At 39.3% G+C, this 21,467-nt stretch overlaps 1 protein-coding gene across 5 annotated transcripts in view; it reads left to right on the top strand.

The window, feature by feature from the left end:
• Positions 1-21,467, top strand: part of lama2 (laminin, alpha 2) — a 250,998-nt gene that overhangs the window by 49,286 nt on the left and 180,245 nt on the right. For all 5 annotated transcript variants that reach the window (XM_079887440.1, XM_079887439.1, XM_079887438.1 and 2 more), the window contains exons 3-4: positions 5,237-5,349; positions 19,201-19,443. In XM_079887440.1, the coding sequence (XP_079743566.1) occupies positions 5,237-5,349; positions 19,201-19,443 (356 nt within the window). The remainder of the gene's footprint in view (positions 1-5,236; positions 5,350-19,200; positions 19,444-21,467) is intronic.

Genomic DNA, 21,467 nt, shown 5'->3' with positions numbered 1-21,467 from the left:
GAAACTATTACACTAAGACATGATAATAAAACTAATCTTGACCTTGCGCTGCAAAAGTCCAACAGAGGCCAGATGGAGGTGGTTCTGGAGAAGGAAGAGGAACTGGAAACAGACATGATCGAGGAGGGGCTGACAGAAGGGAACATCAAGGTGGAGAAGATGGAGGTAGGAGCCAGGGCTGAGATGGGAGGAGCAGTGGATGACCCAGAGCAGAGCCAGGATGAAGGCCCATGGCAGAACTGATGGAGGGAGGAGCCAGGATAGACCAGAACCCAAACAAATGAGGTGAAGTTGTAATAGGAGGAGACCCAGGAGGAACCAAGGAGGAACTAAGGAGACGTAGAGTTGGGTGACACTGAAGGCCTGAAGGGCAAAGGTGTGTATGACCGAGGTGGAGGCGTGGGCTTGGCAGATCTGGGCAGAGTCGGTGTGACTGAGGATCCAGAACTGGAGGAGCCAGAGCGACAAGGGTGCCCAGCTGAGCCTGAGGGATGACAGACCAGGGTGAAGGCGAGGGAGCGTTGAGCCAAGGTGGAGCCAATAGGTCGGTGAGCCGAGGTGGAGCCGATGGGTCGGTGAGCCGAGGTGGAGTGGGGCTCAGAGTCTGGTGAGGCAGAATGACATCAAAGTGCCCTGAAGGTAATTAGAGAGCAGATGGCTCCATATGCTTTCAAATCACACTTGCGATACTTTAATGTCATACACTGATACACTGCACAGTGACGCATCGTCAACCACACCTTTTGGCAGAGGAGGAGAGAGAGGAAGGCTGGGCTAAACCAATCCCGATGAAGGAGAATTGGAGCAGGGCAGAGCTGGGCAATGAAGACTTCAAGAAACCAGCAGGGCTTAAGCAGTGGTGACAAAGACTACTTGGAGCTAGGCTTAAGCAGGGGCAATGAAGACGACTTAGAACTGGGCTGAACCAGTAAAGACTGAGAGGTTTTGCAACTGGACTGAACCAGCAGAGATGAAGACGACTTGGGACTGGGCCGAACCAGCAGAGATGAAGACAACTTGGGACTGGGCTGTACCAGCAGAGATGAAGACGACTTGGGACTGGGCTGAACCAGCAGAGATGAAGATGACTTGGTACTGGGCTGAACCAGTAGAGACTGAGAGGCTTTGGGACTGGGCTGAACCAGCAGAGATGAAGACGACTTGGGACTGGGCCGAACCAGCAGAGTTGAAGACGACTTGGGACTGGGCCGAACCAGCAGAGACTGAGAGGCTTTGGGGCTGGGCTGAACCAGCAGAGATGAAGACGACTTGGGATTGGACTGAACCAGCAGAGATGAAGATGACTTGGGATTGGACTGAACCAGCAGAGATGAAGACGACTTGGGACTGGAATGAACCAGCAGAGATGAAGATGACTTGGGACTGGGCCGAACCAGCAGAGATGAGGACGACTTGGGACTGGAATGAACCAGCAGAGATGAAGATGACTTGGGACTGGACTGAACCAGCAGAGATGAAGACGACTTGGGACTGGGCCGAACCAGCAGAGATGAAGTCAACTTGGGACTGGGCTGAACCAGCAGAGATGAAGACGACTTGGGACTGGGCTGAACCAGCAGAGATGAAGATGACTTGGTACTGGGCTGAACCAGTAGAGACTGAGAGGCTTTGGGACTGGGCTGAACCAGCAGAGATGAAGACGACTTGGGACTGGGCCGAACCAGCAGAGTTGAAGACGACTTGGGACTGGGCCGAACCAGCAGAGACTGAGAGGCTTTGGGACTGGGCTGAACCAGCAGAGATGAAGACGACTTGGGATTGGACTGAACCAGCAGAGATGAAGATGACTTGGGATTGGACTGAACCAGCAGAGATGAAGACGACTTGGGACTGGAATGAACCAGCAGAGATGAAGATGACTTGGGACTGGGCCGAACCAGCAGAGATGAAGACGACTTGGGACTGGAATGAACCAGCAGAGATGAAGACGACTTGGGACTGGACTGAACCAGCAGAGATGAAGACGACTTGGGACTGGGCTGAACCAGCAGAGATGAAGACGACTTGGGACTGGAATGAACCAGCAGAGATGAAGACAACTTCGGACTGGAATGAACCAGCAGAGATGAAGATGACTTGGGACTGGACTGAACCAGCAGGAGATGAAGACGACTTGGGACTGGAATGAACCAGCAGAGATGAAGATGACTTGGGACTGGGCTGAACCAGCAGAGATGAAGACGACTTGGGACTGGACTGAACCAGCAGAGATGAAGACGACTTGGGACTGGAATGAACCAGCAGAGATGAAGATGACTTGGGACTGGACTGAACCAGCAGAGATGAAGACGACTTGGGACTGGAATGAACCAGCAGAGATGAAGATGACTTGGGACTGGAATGAACCAGCAGAGATGAAGACGACTTAGAACTGGGCTGAACCAGTAAAGACTGAGAGGTTTTGGAACTGGACTGAACCAGCAGAGATGAAGATGACTTGGGACTGGGCCGAACTAGGAGAGATGAAGACAACTTGGGACTGGGCTGAACCAGCAGAGATGAAGATGACTTGGTACTGGACTGAACCAGCAGAGACGAAGACGACTTGGGACTGGGCTGAACCAGCAGAGATGAAGATGACTTGGGACTGGACTGAACCAGCAGAGATGAAGACGACTTGGGACTGGACTGAACCAGCAGAGATGAAGACAACTTGGGACTGGGCTGAACCAGTAGAGATGAAGATGACTTGGGACTGGACTGAACCAGCAGAGATGAAGACGACTTGGGACTGGGCTGAACCAGCAGAGATGAAGATGACTTGGGACTGGAATGAACCAGCAGAGATGAAGATGACTTGGGATTGGACTGAACCAGCAGAGATGAAGACGACATGGGACTGGAATGAACCAGCAGAGATGAAGACGACTTGGGACTGGACTGAACCAGCAGAGATGAAGACGACTTGGGACTGGGCCGAACCAGTCTGCTGGAATGAACCAGCAGAGATGAGGATGACTTGGGACTGGACTGAACCATCAGAGATGAAGACGACTTGGGACTGGAATGAACCAGCAGAGATGAAGATGACTTGGGACTGGGCTGAACCAGCAGAGATGAAGACGACTTGGGACTGGACTGAACCAGCAGAGATGAAGACGACTTGGGACTGGAATGAACCAGCAGAGATGAAGATGACTTGGGACTGGAATGAACCAGCAGAGATGAAGACGACTTGGGATTGGACTGAACCAGCAGAGATGAAGACGACTTGGGACTGCGCTGAACCAGTAGAGACTGAGAGGCTTTGAGACTGGGCTGAACCAGTAGAGAGGATGACGAATTGGGACTGGAGTGGAGACTGTAGAGCATAAAACATTCCATCATACAGCTCAATATAACTTCAGCGGGGACCCAGCTCATTTCATGCACCTCAGCGAGTGTGGACAGGGCTCCAAACCATGTCAACGAACTCCACTATTATTCCCTCGATGACGGATGTTATTGCCAGCTGTTCAGACTCTGCGTTGGACTCAGGCTACGGGACGAACGTGGCCTCTGGCAATCTCTCAGGCTCTATCTCATGGCGGGCTTGGGCTCTGATTCTGCAGTGGGCTCTGGCTGTTGGTGTGTCATGGGCAGGGCTGAAGGCTGGCTGGGCTCTGGGTCTGGAGTGAGGCTTGCATTATCCTCTTCAGCAAAGCAGACAGTGAATGGGGAGTTGCATTAGACCCATTCCACTCCAGGTGTGCCCTCTGGGATAGGGAGTGAGGCATGCCAGATCTAGGACATCCCTTGTGTGATCCTCAAGGGAGCGATCTCCTTGCTCTAGCAGGAGCAGATGGACACCGTATATTCATGATCTTTCCCTTTTTCCTGTTTAAATCCTTTCTGAATTTCAGTGTTCTGTCATGGTAGCGTGTGTAGCAGAATCCACAAAGAATTATGCATGACACAGAATTAACTAGTGATAAGGAAACTTTAATGAATATGAGGAAAACTCCAAACATACACTACACTTTAACATAACATTGACGGCACCGAACAGAGAACTGAAAAATCTGAGGGCTAATAAACGCAGAGATATATCATTAAGGAAACAGGGAACAGGTGTATAACTAATCAGAAACCATGACAAAAAAAACAATGAACGAGAACTCTGCAATGACTGTGACAAACAAATAAACCTTCCTCATAAGCCTGATGGATTAGTTTTATTATCACATCTTAGTTTAATAGTTATGGTAGTCATGTCATGGTTTTCTTTATCTCTCCATCATCATTGTATTGCATTGCATTATGTTTTAAAACAATCGAACTTTGATTATAAAACTAAGCATTTAAATATAATCTTACTAAGACATATTATTGGCAGATATTGATATTTATATGCATTTTATGTAAGTATCTGCTATACTGTAATAAAGATTGCATTGATTTACATTACAAAAATATCAGCATCTGCACCAAATTGCATGTTGTTGTTTGGGCCTAAACAATATAAACAACCTTATATTCAACCTTATAACAATATAAACAACCTTATATTCATATTCTCACAATATAAGTCTATATGAGACATACAAGCTTTAAAGGATTAGTTCATTTTCAAAAAAAATGTTGCTGATAATTTACTCACCCTGATGTCAATCCAAGATATCCATGTCTTTCTTTCTTCAGTCGAAAAGAAATTAAGGTTTTTGAGGAAAACATTCCAGGATTTTTCTACACAGAATGGACTTCAATGGCAACCAACTATACCAATGTTCAAAGAAGATATATATATATATATATATATATATATATATATATATATATATATATATATATATATATATTTATATATATATATATTTTTTTTTTAGACCAATCGTTTCGCTATACAAGACCCATATTTCTCGACTGGGATCGTGTAGAGACTTTGGAGCTGCATTGAGACGGACATTTGAACCTTCTTAAATTATCAGCAACAATTTTTATACAAAAACACATATACAAACTTCAAAAAAATAAATAAAATAAAATAATTTAATATTTTGTCTAAAGGTTCAAAAAATGTTCAATTAAATAAAATACAATTTCTGATGATGTTTTCATATATCAAGCTTTACAGTGTTAAAGTAGATCTCACTGGTTCAAATTCGGCCTTGTCACATCTCAGTCACATCCACTTTTCCGACTGGTTTTGACTGTCCTATAAATTCAAGATGAAAAAGCCTATAAACAAAGATGAAGGAGGAGTGTTCTCACATGACTGTTTTTTTCATGTGTGTAGAGCGGCATCCCATCGAGTACGCTATCGACGGCACTAACAGATGGTGGCAGAGCCCGAGCATCATGAACGGGATGGACTACCATTACGTCACTGTGACTCTGGACCTGCAGCAGGTAAACGACAACAATAGCTCACAGTAACAAGGCAAGGCGAGGCAAGTTTATTTATATAGCACATTTCATACACATAGGCAATTCAAAGTGCTTTACATAGAAGAAATTAAAATAATAAAAAATTAAAAACAGTAAAAAAAAATAAAAAAATACAGTACAGTACAAACAGTCGGACGAACAGCGGAACAATGCTCATTCAGTAAATGCATAGCTAAACAGAAGTGTTTTGAGTCTGGATTTGAATGTGAGACTGTAGGAGCACATCTGATCTCCTCTGGAAGCTGGTTCCAGCTGCGGCTGGCATAATAGCTAAAAGCGGACTCGCCATGCTTAGAGTGAACCCTTGGTATTTCTAGCTGATATGATCCTAGTGATCTGAGTGATCTGTTGGGTTTATATTCAGTGAGCATATCTGCAATGTATTGAGGTCCTAGGCCATTGAATGATTTATATACTAGTAATAATACTTTAAAATCAATCCTAAATCTAACTGGGAGCCAGTGTAAAGACCTGAGGACTGGTGTGATATGTTCATATTTTCTGGTTCTGCTCAGAATCCTGGCGGCAGCGTTCTGTATGAGCAAACACTGTCTTATGGTCTTTTTGGGAAGGCCAGTGAGGAGTCCATTACAATAATCCTAGAGTTGGGGTACTCGAACTCGGACTCGGACTCGAATTTTGAATGAACTCGGACTTGACAATCTAAATAATATATTTTTTCATGCTTGTAGAGGACCAGTGGTTACGTTCACACTGTAAATTAAAAAGAGTGATAACTGCATTTAAATGTGGGAGAGAATCCGCAGAATTTTAGTCCTGTGAGTCATGAAATTGCGAAGATTGACACAGTAACCATAGCAACATGAGAACGTGATAACCATAGCAACATTTTGGCGTCTAATAATGTTATAATTTTTGTTACATTGATTTAGCCTACACTTTAGTCATAAGTTTACATACACCTTGCATAATCTCCAAAATGTAATATTTATTTATTTTTTAATGAGGATGATCATAAAAACATTGTTTCTATTTATTACTGCCCTGAAAAATCGTTTTCACATAATGGATGTTTAATAACCTAGTCCACAAGAAAAACTACAAACACAAAATACAAGACAAATTACATAGGCTTGATTTTAATATTGTGTGTCATTACCTGAATGATCCACAAGTTTTTTGTTGTTGTTTTTTTTTTTTTTTTTTTTAATGGTTGTTCATGAGGAAAAATCCTCCAGCTCCTGCACATTCTTTGCTTTTCCAGCATCTTCTGCATATTTGACTCCTTACTAGCAGTGACTATGATTGTGAGATCCATCTTGTCACACTGAAGACAACTGATGGACTCATACACAACTATTACAAACCCTGCAAACATTTAGTGATGCTCAAGAAGGAAGCAACCATTAGGAGCCAGGGGGTGTACATTTTTTAACTGGATCATTGGTGTAAATTGCTCTTATTTTATTTAAAAATTCATTAATTAATTTAGTCCTGCCATTTAGAGGCTAAATAAGATATTAGCATGTAAAACAAAATAAGATAATCAAAATAAAAAAAATAAAAAAAATCAACGTCATCTTGCTCAAAAGTTTACTCCTGGCTCTTAATGCATCGTGTTATATTCTTGACCATTACCTTGCAGAATCTGAAAGATGTACGATAGGTAAACGTATGACTGTAACTATACATTGGAATCATTTTGTAAGGTTTAACATATTAATTTAAGAGCTCAGTGTTGAGACCTTTCACAGGAATTTGATTGACATGCGATCTGACCAATCATAATGCAGATACCTGCCATTTTTGTCCGACAAACAAACCAAACCAGATAGTAGATTAAAGTCATTGGACTTGAACTTGAAAAATGGTGTGTATTGAATTCTTTTTGCAGTTCTGATGTTCATTCATGTTTAATTCGTAACTAGAAGATATTATCAGTTCATGTGCTGCTTGAGTTGAGGCCTATATTAAAGAACCACAAAACGGTGTGTATTGTTTTAATTTCATAAAAATTACAAAATTTGAAAGCTGAGACATTATTTCATACCAGAAGTAGCCTTGTCTTGTCTGTTGGCGCATTGTCAGTGTCCTCTTTGCTCCGCAATATATATTTCACTGTGTGAGAACATGTGGAGTGAGAGCGGAAAGGCTTGTCAGACGTAGCGACAGTAAGAGGGGCGGGTCTTTGTGAAAGGTCAATTTAAAACTATTTAAATCTTTGTGGACTCGGCCGGACTCGACTCGGACTCGGATGTTAAGGACTCGGACTCAAGTGCGACTCGGCCCTCTTTGGACTCGGACTTGGACTTGGACTCGGACTCGATTGTTAAGGACTTGGACTCGACTCGGACTCGACAATGGTGGACTCGGACCCAACACTAAATAATCCACCCTGCTGGTGATGAAAGCGTGCACAAGTTTCTCTAAGTCTAAGTTCTCTAAGTCTCTAAGTAACAGCCCTGACTCTCAGGACAACAGCCAAACAGGGGTATGTTTTCCAAAAGCATCGTTAGCCTAGTATGTTCGCAAGTTCCGTCATTATCAGCAGTTCAACGAGTCTGTGCTTCCCGAAACCATCGTTCTAACGAACATTCGCAAACAGCATCGCAGAGTTGTGTGTTTGGGACGACAGATCTCGACCTGTGGTTAGAAGAAGAGTTTCTAGATTTCATGACATGTGGACTCAATAAATCCTGATCTTGAGCAAAATAATCAAACTGACATTCAGTACAACCTGTGTCTTTAATTTAGAGTACATACAAATGTCATTTACGACTTTTAGTTTGTCAAGAGATTTAAAGCACCGTTTCTGAAGAGTGCGAGTGTGTGAACGAGCTCTGCTATGTAAGAACGAGCCTATGATTAAATCTGGAAATAAAGCAAAATAACTGAGAAAAAAGAGAAATAGTCCTCAGATGTCATGTCCGTAATTTATAGAAAAACATCTAGCGTTAACTCGATCTCAAACAGATTCATTAAAAGAAGTTATTACTCCACCACGACAATACGGTTTTGGGAAACAGTCGTGACTAACTAGTTGATTTCTTCAACGATGAATTGTACTATGGTAGTTAAGCAGCGAGTTACGACGTTGTTCGGGAAACACACCCCAGAATGGATCTCTGGCTTTCTCCAAGCATACAGCCACAGGTCATTGTGCATATTCAAATGCTCGAGCTCTTTATAGACCTTATGCGCCAGAGAAACGAGGGCGCCGCCATCTTTAGAATATTGTCTTTTAACTTCCGTTTTTGCGGTCGCTCTGTATATTTCTATGGCATTGCTGTCCAGGAGTAATTAGCTTTTGAAGTGGATGTACATAATGTAAAGTTACCGAAAGTTATCATGAGGATTGTAATGTTTAAAGCAGATGTCTTAACAAATGTCAGTCGACCAAGAAGATTTTAAAACGAGCTGTTCATTAATAAGCACGAAAAATCGCTGTGAAAATACAGACCGGAAGACAAAAGACAACGAGCGCAGCGCTGAAAAGGGGCGGGGCTACATAAGGTCTATAGCATGATGGATTCTGATTGGCTGTCAACGTTTTTACTATTCATCAGCTTAGGAAAAAAAAATCATTATGAAAGTGATTCCAATGGTATTGCTCCTCTGTGTCATTATCGTTATAGTTGTAATGTGGACTTGTTATTCTCATAGAATTTGAATAGTTTTTTAAAACGTTAGAGTTATAGTTTTCATCTTTGGTGTGAACAGGCCTCCAACGTTTTAGCCTGAAACGCTATTTAAAGATGAATATCTAAAATATATAGGCATTTATAAAAAATTCTCAAAGCCATAGTTGAAGATTCTATCATAATTTCAGAAGTTTATTCCCACACTGTTCCTCCTTCTGCAGAACAATACAGAATTGTTTTAAGACTCGTACCAGACACTCTTTTCCATGCAATTACTATGAATGGGTTCTGGAGATTCATAATACATAACCAACTATCATAAAAATTGTCTATGCAAAGTACTATAGATTACAGTCTAGTTGGTTGAATTATTTTTTATTTTTAATGCTAGTCAGGAATGAAACGTTCCCCTGCTCTGTCGTGAGGCGCTGCAGTCTTGAAAAGCATCTCTATTCACTCACTCGTCGCCTCTGTTCTTCTTCTCCCGCTCGTGGTGTGTGTGTGTGTGTGTGTGTGTGTGTGCAGAAGCAGTGGCAGGTTAACTCTGGCAGAACAGTGAGATGCAGTGCAGTTGAATGGCTCGCTGTAGTGTGTGGGCAGAATGCTCCCATCAGCCCTTATTAGATGCTGATCTGAGGCCAGCGCGAGCACCGCCGCCCAACCGCAGGAAATTACACAAACACCTACACACACGCAATTAAAGCAGTCAGCAGATGACACCGGGTGCAGGCCGGTCAGAATGAGGAGCGACGTGCAAATTAATAGATGGGAGGCAAAATGATATACTGTAAATAAAAAATAGAAGTGATGAAGTAAGGAGCACCGAGAATTATTAAACGATTTAACGGTTTGAAGCATGATTCTTCATGTTAGATACGATCATAGATGCAACGTTTTACTGTATTTTTCATCAGACACTTTTAAAAACATAAAAACAAATCTGACTGACCCCAAAGTTTCTGACGGTTGTGTATGATATGGAGCTTGATAGCCCCAGTTCTCAGTCATTTTCATTATAAGGAAAAATGTGGCAAATAATTTTCACCCAAAAAATTAAGGAAGAAAGTCATACTCTATTTCGAACAGCATGAGGGTGATAAATAATGACAGAATGTTCATTTGAGGGTGAACTATCTCTTTAATTCCTGCATTGTTCTTCTTTGCTGAAGAATATGACAATGAGTGCAACATGGTACGGTGACAGAGAGAGAGAGAGAGAGAGAGAGAGAGAGAGAGAGAGAGAGAGAGAGAGTGAAAGGTGGTGCCAAGATAGAAGACAAATGAGTGTGACAGGGTTTGAGTATTCATTAGAGGGGCTGTAGAGGACATTTAGAGTTAATAAATCAGACGAGAGGGTGTGTAATTACTGACGGCAATCACACATACAGCATCGGGCCACGACTGCCATCTTACCATCACTCACTCCCTGACAACCTGTCGTCACAATGACAAACGTGCACTAACACATTACAGTCTCCCATTCAGCACTGGAGCAAACCCGTCTGAACTGAGGAAACTGATTCAATTGAATTAAGCGGTTATTTATAAACAGCAGGCTGATATGCACACGCTGTTCCCACTCCTTTATGTGCAATATGTTTTAGATGTGTTGTGCACAGTACACATGCATTTCATCATTGGAAGAGTCCGCTTGAACTGTACATGTGCAGATGTTCCACATTTTCTAGCCTTTAAAAATTTGCACATGTTGTTTTTCAGGCTCCAGTCTAACGATTGTGCATGTGCTTCAGTGTGTGTGTGTGTGTGTGTGTGTGTGTGTGTGTGTGTGTGTGTGTGTGTGTGTGTGATGTTCCAATCACTGCAGATGTTCACCTGACCTCAATACTCTTTAGAAATGTGAATAATCATACTAAAGCCCTGCACAAACACACACACGTGTGCAAACGCACGCACACATGCACTGAATTACTTTTTACCATTTTATGAGCACATTTTACAGAAAATCAAACTGTTAATTGAAATTCCGTTTGGATGTGCATGTTGAGGAACAGCAAGAAAAAGGTTCAGAGTTTATTGAAGGGTCACCTGCAAATCTTGCTTGATAATTGAGTGTTTGTTTTTAGGCAACAACAAAAAATCCATATTAAAAAATGCAAAATTTAAAAGCAAAATGTTGTTTACAGAAGTATTGGTCTGTGAATCATTAAAATATTTTCTGGATAAATTTCCCACAGTAAAGAGAACAAGTGGAGAAAATAAAATCCCCCAAGTTAAACAAATGCTGAAATGGTAAAAGAATATAAAACAGTATCCAGATGTTTGGATGTCTCATTTGGTTCAATTATCAGGAAGAGGAAATCCATCCACCTACACTGCTTTGAAAACACATTTGCCCAGATTTCTCTACAAAAACTGCAATGAAATTTGAAAGAAAACCCACAAAAAAGCCAATGATCACTTTAAAGGAGCTACAGAGATGCTGACACTAACCGTGGCGTCTGGAGCTCTGCACAAAACACCAAAACTACCTTATAAAAGCAGAGGCGTAACTGCGACCGTTCCTGTGTGCTTACATGAGATTAAAGGGGTGGTATAATGCCCTTTTCACAAGATGTAAAATAAGTCTCTGATGTCCCCAGAGTGTGTGTGTGAAGTTTTAGCTCAAAATACCCCACAGATATTTTTATATAGCATGTTAAAATTGTCACTTTTTGAGGGTGAGCAAAAACACACCGTTTTGTGTCTGTTCCTTTAAATGCAAATGAGCGACTGCTCCCGGGACAGAGGAGCTTCAAGAGTTTGTGTGTGTGTGTGTGTGTGTGTGTGTGTGTGTGTGTGTGTGTGTGTGTGTGTGTGTGTGTGTGTGTGTGTGTGTGTGTGTCTGTGTGTGTGTCTGCTACATGTTGTCACTTCTTCTTGATTCTCTCCATCTTTGTCTGAATCCGGTTTGAACATAAAAGGCTAAAAGTTTTTGAAATTTTCTGTGTGTGTCTGTATGAGGTAATCGGAGCTGCTAACACACACACTCACACACACAGAAAATGTCAAAAACTTTTAGCCTTTTATGTTGAAACCGGAGTCAGACAATAATGGAGAGACTCAAGAAGAAGTGACAACATGTAGAAGCAACAGGACATTTCTGAATGGTTAGTTGATGAAGTTATGAAGCTTATGTGTAGTTATCTTCTAGTCATTGATTAGCATATTCTGTCTTGATAATCTATAAATCGTGTTCAGGGGGCGGGGTTTATGTAAATTCTAGGGTTGGTGATGTCACTAACCCCTGAAGAAGCTCATTGTAGTCTCTACCAGTCGTTTGTTGTAGTCCTTAAAAAGTGATTTCTTTAAAAGCAAATATCTCCCTTTGCTTTGAACTTTGAGCGTTGTAACTTTGCAGATGTTGTTTATGCTCAAACAGCAACATTACACACTCACTAAAGTTAGAAAAGTCAAATCATAATCAACCACCCATTTAAAACTGACATGTCATTGTCAAACTATCCACCTTATTTTGCATTGCAGATGTTAGCTATTTTCTGCTATCTGTGAATATGCGAGACTTACAATTCAAGTTACAAATTAACGCACCGCTCTTATGTTAAAAAATATACTACTCAAAATTGAAAGTAGTTCATATACAGGCAAAGATTGTCATGTTACAAACATCGGTAACACTTTACAATAATAGTACATGAATAATCATGTACTAATACCTGAATTAATAATTACTTTACTATGAACTAATGATGAGTTAATACATGTATTAATGAGGTACTAACCTTAATTACGACATGAGTATCATGAATTCCTACATGAATATACCATCTTAACTACGCGTTAGTAAATGCTTGTTAATTAATGTATTAATTAACATTTCGAGGTAAAGTAAATCAAACATGCTCTAGATCAGAAGAAAGATGTACTAAAAGGGCACAATGTTAAATTGTTCATAAATCTGACACCATCAATTGTCACATACATCAGTGAATGACACAAGATGTCTTGAAATATTTATATTAAACCTACTCATTGAACACACATTCCGTTTTAAGTGATTCCACTGCTGCCTTCAAGTGTAAAATACCTATACACTAGCATATTCATTAAACAGATGCAATTTTCAAAATTAAAATCAGTGTTAGCACAGATGATGGTTATTTTCTGGATTTGTTTACTGTCTTTATATCATAATGCAGTCGGATGTTAGTCTTGTTTGCTGGCTCTTCTTTGGGGCCACTATTGCCCCTTCAAAATTTGTCCACTTTTTTCCTACCGTTCAGTTCCTTCTCCATCTAAATTCAGGCACAGCACCTCTGCTCTTCCACTTCTTTACAAACCACCGACAAGCACCAAATGATATCTGATTTAGAAGAGCTGAATATGTATAAAACATGTGTAATTGATACATTTTTGAAGATTTACTCTTGGAGGGCCAAGACAAGAAATTACATGATACATTAACAAATCATGAATTCATGTTACTTTCCAAGTAATTAATGATGAGTTAGTAATGATGTGCCCCTCCAAGTAAAGTCATGACATTATGATACATTAACAAGTCATGAATTCATGTTACTTTCCAAGTCATTCACTGATGTATGTGACAATTGATGGTGTCAAATTTATGAACAATTTAACATTGTGCCCTTTTAATCTTTCTTCTGATCTAGAGCATGTTTGATTTACTTTACCTCGAAATGTTAATTAATACATTAATTAACAAGCATGTACTAACGCGTAGTTAAGATGGTATATTCATGTAGGAATTCATGATACTCATGTCGTAATTAAGGTTAGTACCTCATTAATACATGTATTAACTCATCATTAGTTCATAGTAAAGTAATTATTAATTCAGGTATTAGTACATGATTATTCATGTACTATTATTGTAAAGTGTTACCCAAACATCAGTTAAGTTTGTATCTCAGTGCTCATGCCTCATCTCTACAGTGAAGTACAGTGTGCTATGCTGACATCTTGTTAAAATAGAGGGAACAATGACTGGTGCACATATGACAACAAATAAGAACAAATGAGCCAGACAAACATCTGATCTCTGTCCGTTTGAGAGTCTATAACATTATTAAAATAATTGTGGACAAGTGTAAGTGTAAGCTAAACTAGAGCAAATTCCTGGAGGAATGAGCCAAAATAGGGTAACACTTTATAACAACTGCATGCTATTAATCATTAGTTAAGCATTACTAAACGGTTAATTCGTCATTTATAAAGCATTAATAGACATTAATAAGCAGTTTATAAATACAGCTGTAAATGCTTTATTCTTGATTTATAAGCATTTCTATAATGTGTTTAATAATTGTATTTTCATACTTTATTAATTATCAATTTATCATTTCTAAATGAAGTATAGCATTATTTACAAACCGGTTACATTATTTACCATTATTTACAAACTAGGCATTGTCATTGATTAATAAGATCACTTAGAAAGTGTAAGTAAATGTAGTAGATTCAGGGAGTTATAAAGCATTTAGTAGTGGTCAGTTCACTATGTTTGTGAGCTAATCTAAAGTGAGGACTAGTTATGCTTTGTAAAGCATTTATAAAGGAGATTTAAAGACTCATTTATCTTCTAAACATCATTTATAAAGGAGATTTAAAGACTCAGTTATCTTCTAAACATCATTTATAAAGGAGATTTAAAGACTCAGTTTTCTTCTAAACATCATTTATAAAGGAGATTTAAAGACTCAGTTTTCTTCTAAACATCATTTATAAAGGAGATTTAAAGACTCAAGGAAACAAACACACACAGTGATACAGAACATAGAAATATTAACAGTCTTTAAATCTCTTTTATAAACGCTTTACGAGGCATAACTAGTCCTCACTTTAGATGAGCTCACAAACATAGTGAACTGACCACTACTAAATGCTTTATAACTCCCTGAATTAACCCTGAATTACAGTAGAAATACATGTTAATAAAGCATTTATTAACACACTAAGTAACTATTACTATATGTCTGAATATGATATGTATTTAAACAGTTTATTAATCATTTACTTACACTTTCTAAGTGATCTTATGAACCACTGACAACTCCTAAATAACCGGTTTGTAAATAATGCTATACCTCATTTAGAAATTATAAATTGATCATTAATAAAGTATGAAAATACAATTATTAAACACATAATAGATATGCTAATAAATCAAGAATAAAGCATTTATAACTGTATTTATAAACTGCTTATTAATGTCTATTAATGCTTTATAAATGACGAATTAACTGTTTACTAATGCTTAACTAATGATTAATAGCGTGCAGTTATTATAAAGTGTTACCCAAATATGAATAATAAATACACATTTAATATAAAAAGGCTAAGTGTGCTGTATGTGTAATGTTTAGGTCCACAGGAAGATGAACAAGATTCAATAGGTCCAGAACAAAGGAATTTAATGAAATAAAACAAACTAAAAGGATAAAGCAAACAGCACAGTGTGTAACACACAACCATACCAGACATACTTAAACACACAATGATGAACTTAATAATGAACAGCTGTGATGACTGAACGAGTGTCCATGGAAACTAACGACTGGTGGGAAACTAGGAACAAGGAAACAGGAAACGGATTATGAACAAAATAAAAGTCCATGAAAGTGAAACTTAGACAAACTAAACTGAACGTAATTGTGACAGAATGTATTGTGGACAGCTGAACCTATTAACAGATTAAGGACTAGTACGGCTACTCTAATTACAGTCTCATTAAGAGTAATAAACAATACAGTCACACTTAAGATTAGGGAACACACACTTTTGCCTCAGTAAACTCCTGATTACTGCTTATTAATAGTTAGTAATGTAGTTGTTTAGCTTAGGTATTGGGTGATTAAGGGATGTAGAATATGATCATGCAGAATAAGGCATTAATATGTGCTTTATAAGTACTAATAAACAGCCAATATCCTAGTAATATGCATGATAATACTAGTTAATAGTGAGAATTGGACCAAAAATGAAATTGTTACCAACAATACAATATTTAAAAGCTGTTATCTGGAGCAGATGATGTTTACTATCACGGCGTCTCTCTTTCTCTGGCAAGGCCAGCATACTATGGTATTTTATGCTCCATTATTATTCATCATCATTCCTAAATCATGGACAACTGACAAGCACACGTCTGGAGGAGCAGGTGTTCTCTCCTCAGCTCTCAGGGATGAGACTGAACTAAACTAATTAAGCTACATTTTACTTCGTATGGAAAATATTTATTCGTTGAAAAGTGCAGTTGTCTCAAACCACATCCCGATTCTATCAGAAAACTTTATGCATTTTTACAAAAAAAAAATATATATATTTTTTTATAAATGAGGACATCCCCAAATGGAGGTTTTGAGAGTCTTTGTCAGCTTTTGCTCACTTTCAAATTTGTCCCAAAAATATGGTTTAGAAGGGACGCACACACACACACACACACACACACACACACACACACTCATACACGCACTCCAGAATTCCAAAATGTGCATCCCTAGTTCAAAGTTTTGAAAAAAAAATAAATAAATAAATAAAAATATATATATATCTGTCAAAAGATTAATCGCAATTAATCGCATCCAAAATAAAAATTTGTGTTTACATAATATATGTGTGTGTACTGTGTATAATTATTTTCTATATATAAATACACACACATGCATGTATATATTTAAGAAATATTTTTGTATAAATAACACATTTTTCTTAAATATATACATGCATGTGTGTGTGTGTATATATATATAAATTATAATGGAAAGAAATTAGGGGGAAAAAATGGGTGAAAATTATTATTATTATTATAAATTTTTCTAATTGAATTTTGTTCAGTCAAATGATGCGACATAATGCTGGATTCTGTATGATATCAGGAAAATTAGACAATGGCAAAACAACATGTTCACTCCCGAGTGTTTACCCTTCTGGCTTTCCAGTTATTAAACATTTGCTGGAGTTTGTTCATCTGAACTGAAAGTTATTGAAGCCTCTGAGAATAATCTTTGACAGAAGAGATGTGACACGCAGAGAATCCGCTGTCGTCTGTGTGTGAGAGAGAAAGAGTGAGGAGGAAATATCTGTGTGTGTGTGTGTGTGTGTGTGTGTGTGTGTGTGTGTGTGTGTGTGTGTGTGTGTGTGTGTGTGTGTGTGTGTGTGTGTGTGTGTGTGTGTGTGTGTGTGTGTGTGGAAGCAAGGTCTTGAGGCCAGCACACACAGTCAGATAAGGGAGTCACATCTGTTTGAGTCGTGCCATTTCTGACAGGTTGTGGGTTATGACATGTTTTTTATAGCTCTTCTTCTCTCTGTCACACACTGCAGGGATGGTTGTTTGTCTCCTATGAAATCTGTGGCCTTTGCTTGTGAGAACCGCTACGGTAAATGAACACCTGAGGGCAGCGGCTGATGCTGTCTTCATGAACACTGTCCACACTCACTCACACACACACACACACACACACACACGCACACGCACACACACACACTATATATATGTGGCAATAGCCAACAATCCATTGTATGGGTCAAAATTATCGATTTTTTCTTTTATGCCAAAAATCATTAGGATATTAAGTAAAGATCAGGTTCCATGAAGATATTTAGTAAATTTCCTACCGTAAATATATAAAACATTAATTTTTGTGAGTGAATGCAGCAAAATCGCGAACATAAATGCACAACTTTAAAGGAGATTTTCTCAATGTTTGGATTTTTTTGCACCATCAGATTCCAGATTTTCAAATAGTTGTATCTCGGCCAAATATTATCATATCCTAACAAACCACACATCAATGGGAAGTTTATTTATTCAGCTTTCAGATGATGTATAAATCTCAATTTCAGAAAATTGATCCATGTGACTGGTTTTGTGGTCCAGGGTCACATGTGTATATATTAGTGCGTGTTGAGTTACAGTGTGTATAAAGTGTACACACACACACACACACACACATGTTACTGGCGTGGCCTTCAGTTCTCTGTGTCTTTCATAGTTGAGTCAGATGATTGTGCTGTTCAGACGTCCTTGATTCACTCCTGCTCACCTCTCTCTGAACACAACACACAAAACAGCATTGTGCCTCGTGAACCAGCGTCCAGAGCTTCACTGTGAGAGACGTAACATAAGCCTGTTATCTGCTGGAGATGAAAGAGTGTGTGTGTTCCTCATGGGGCAGTGTTAGCTAAAATGGTAACAGAAATGAATAGAGACTTCAGCCTAGCTTCTCTTCCCCCCATGTCTCATGTTTTCTTTTTATTCAGGTCAGCTCTTCAGGTAAGCTGAAATGTCACTGCGCCCTGAAGGTTTCTGTAGGCCGCCGAGAACCTGTCAGGGACTGCGTTTTACGTGTCACACCATGTGTGTGTGTGTGTGTGTGTGTGTGTGTGTGTGTGTGTGTGTGTGTGTGTGTGTGTGTGTGTGTGTGTGTGTGTGTGTGTGTGCATATGTGCCTTGAGTCTTTTGCTGCTGAATAAAAGACTGTGAAATCATGGGAATCAAGTTTTCATTTCTTTCTCAGATCTTCTCTTTCATTTCTGTTCTCCTGTTAGAAGTGCATCCATTATGATGAGTCTGTTAGCTTTATCACATATCATATAGTCCAGTCATTTTAAGCCAAAATGGGGGTCAACCTTGAACAAATTGCAACAGAAGCAAACTCAACTGATTTTGTATCCTCAATATGTCCTGAGTAAGGAAAAAATGTCCAGAAGAATCCCATTAGGGGAAAGTTTAGAAAAAGACCCAAATATAGCCTATTCATTCTTCTTCTTACGTGAATAGGGTAACATTTTTAACCTTTAGATATCACCATGAAAATTACTGAGTTGATTACTTACATCAAGACAAACAAAAAATGTATTACAATTTTTTTAAATGGTTTGTTAACATGGACAAATGGTGCATAATCTAATTATGTATGTGCTTATTTGCATAAATACCACAACAGATCTAAACAATCTTTTTCGAAACTTTTTTTTTCCTTACTCAGGACATGTTGAAGATACAAAATCAGTTGAGTTTGCTTCTGTTGCAATTTGTTCAACCTTTTTTCATAAAATGACTGGACTAATAGTTATATTTGTGTAATGGGGTTTTGTGTTTGACGGTAATTATTAGAAATCTTTCAGAAACATTTCTGATTATTATCAATGTTGAAAAGGATTCAGATTCTGTGTGTTCATGTTTGCGAGACCATTAATGTTCTGTTCCACGTTCTCCTCTCACACACAGGTTTTCCAGATCGCTTACGTGATTCTGAAGGCTGCAAACTCGCCTCGGCCTGGAAACTGGATTCTGGAACGTTCTCTGGACGGTGAAACGTTCATGCCGTGGCAGTATTACGCTATAACAGACACTGAGTGCATCACACGCTTCAACATCAACCCCAAAACCGGCCCGCCGTCCTACACACACGATGAGGAGGTCATCTGTACCTCCTTCTACTCTAAGATCCATCCTCTGGAGAACGGCGAGGTGAGAAACACCTGGACTCAAGGGTCAAGAAACTTAAGACGCGTAATAAGAAGGTTTTAATGCCATGATTGACTTCTGAAGGGGTCATATCCTGTACTGTTTTATAATTTGACTTTTTTTCTTTAAATTCATCATTATGTTAATCGAGGTTTAGATTTCCATTCCCATTTTACTATGAATTAGACAAAAAGAGCACACATCCAGCAGTGCTTAAAGGCCCCCTGAAATCCAAATTTTAGTTTTTTAGCTTTTAGTATGAATATATTAGCCTTAAGGTTATGAATAAGCTGGTGTGTTCCAAAACAATGACATAATTCACATTTAGGAGATATAAGCGTTCAAAACTTACAGTCACTTCCGCTAAAATGGATCAGGGATTTTTATGACATCACCGCTTCTCATCACATCTTCTGTCCAATCAAATGCTCTCTTGAACCTAAAGCCCCGCCCCCTCTGCTACAAAGCAACCGTTGACACTTCACGGAGAAATATGTGTTGGAGTGTGTGTTCGGTTGCTCAAAAGCTCGAGTTTTAACCTGTTTTCCAACTGTACGTTGGTTACGAATGAAATGGCTATAATTTATTCACTCCTCTACTATTGAATCCAGCGTATCATCAGCGCTCAGATTCGCTTCCATGTCGCTGTCAAGTACGACTCGCAGTCTGTGAGGGAAACTAGATACTATTGGCTATTTGAAAAGGGGAGGAGCCATTTGATATGTCCCGCCTTCGCTTCCTGTTTCAGTGGAAATTACGCCAACGCATTAAACAAAGCAAGGCACTTCAGTGGGACTTTAATACTCTTCTTTACACACAAGTTTCAGTCATTTACGGGAGTGACAACCGCATTAACAAAAATTCTGCAGTGTGTACTGAATCGAAGTGAACAAATAGTTGTTAATGACATACAACGAGAGATATGAGAGATGGGCAGAAAACACTGGCAAAAGGGTAATCCAACAAAAGGGCAGAGAATCACAAAAAAAAAAACAAGACAGGAAACCAGGATAACACTCAGAAATGCAGTGTAACAACATATAAGACTTTGCAAAGTAAGAGTGAATACACAGGGCTTGAATAGGCAAGAGTAACGAGATAATAACACACAGGTGGAAGTAATCAGAACATGATTAGTCCAGGCAATGGGTTATGGGAAATGTAGTTTATGGTGAGATAAAGCAGATGGAAGGAGTGCCCTCTGGTGGAGATCATGGGCAGTCCAGCTGGATCAGAGATGGATCTCTCGTCTGTATGTCAAGTCAAGTCAAGTCAAGTTTATTTATATAGCGCTTTTCACAACATAGGTTGTATTAAAGCAGCTTCACAGTATTAAATTAAAACAATACATCAATGTTTGTTTCTAGTGGAACGTCCACGTTTGGTAATGCTGATCAATAGTATTGTTGATTGATTAATTAAATTAAATATCCCCAAATATCCCCAACTGAGCAAGCCAAAGGCAACAGTGGCAAGGAACCGAAAAACTCCATCAGGACCTAATGGAGAAAAAAAAACCCTTGGGAGAACCCAGGCTCAGTCGGGGGCCAGTTCTCCTCTGGCGTTTATGAACTAGAGGTCGGATTTAACTGGAAGATTAAAAATATTATATGAATGCCTGGCTGAAGAGATGCGTCTTTAATCTAGTTTTAAACTGGGAGAGCGAGTCTGAGCAACGAACAGTATCAGGAAGACTATTCCAGAGTTTTGGAGCTAAATGTGAAAATGATCTCCCTCCTTTGGTTGATCTGGATATCCTAGGTATGACCAAAAGCCTCGAATTTAGTGATCTTAAAGAGCGCGATGGATTATAGGGCGATAGAAGATCCGTTAAATAAACTGGAGCTAAGCCGTTTAGGGCTTTATAAGTCAGTAGCAATACCTTGTAATTAATACGGGACTTTATAGGTAACCAATGTAGTGATGATAAAATTGGTGTTATATGATCATATTTTCTTGATCTAGTAAGAACTCTAGCGGCGGCATTTTGGACTAACTGGAGCTTGTTTATTGAGGATGCAGGACAA

This window comes from Squalius cephalus (assembly GCF_949319135.1).
Source record: "Squalius cephalus genome assembly, chromosome: 12".
NCBI classification, from domain to species: domain Eukaryota; kingdom Metazoa; phylum Chordata; class Actinopteri; order Cypriniformes; family Leuciscidae; genus Squalius; species Squalius cephalus.
The sequence above is the reverse complement of the archived record's forward strand: the minus strand, read 5'-3'. Positions and strand labels throughout refer to the sequence as shown.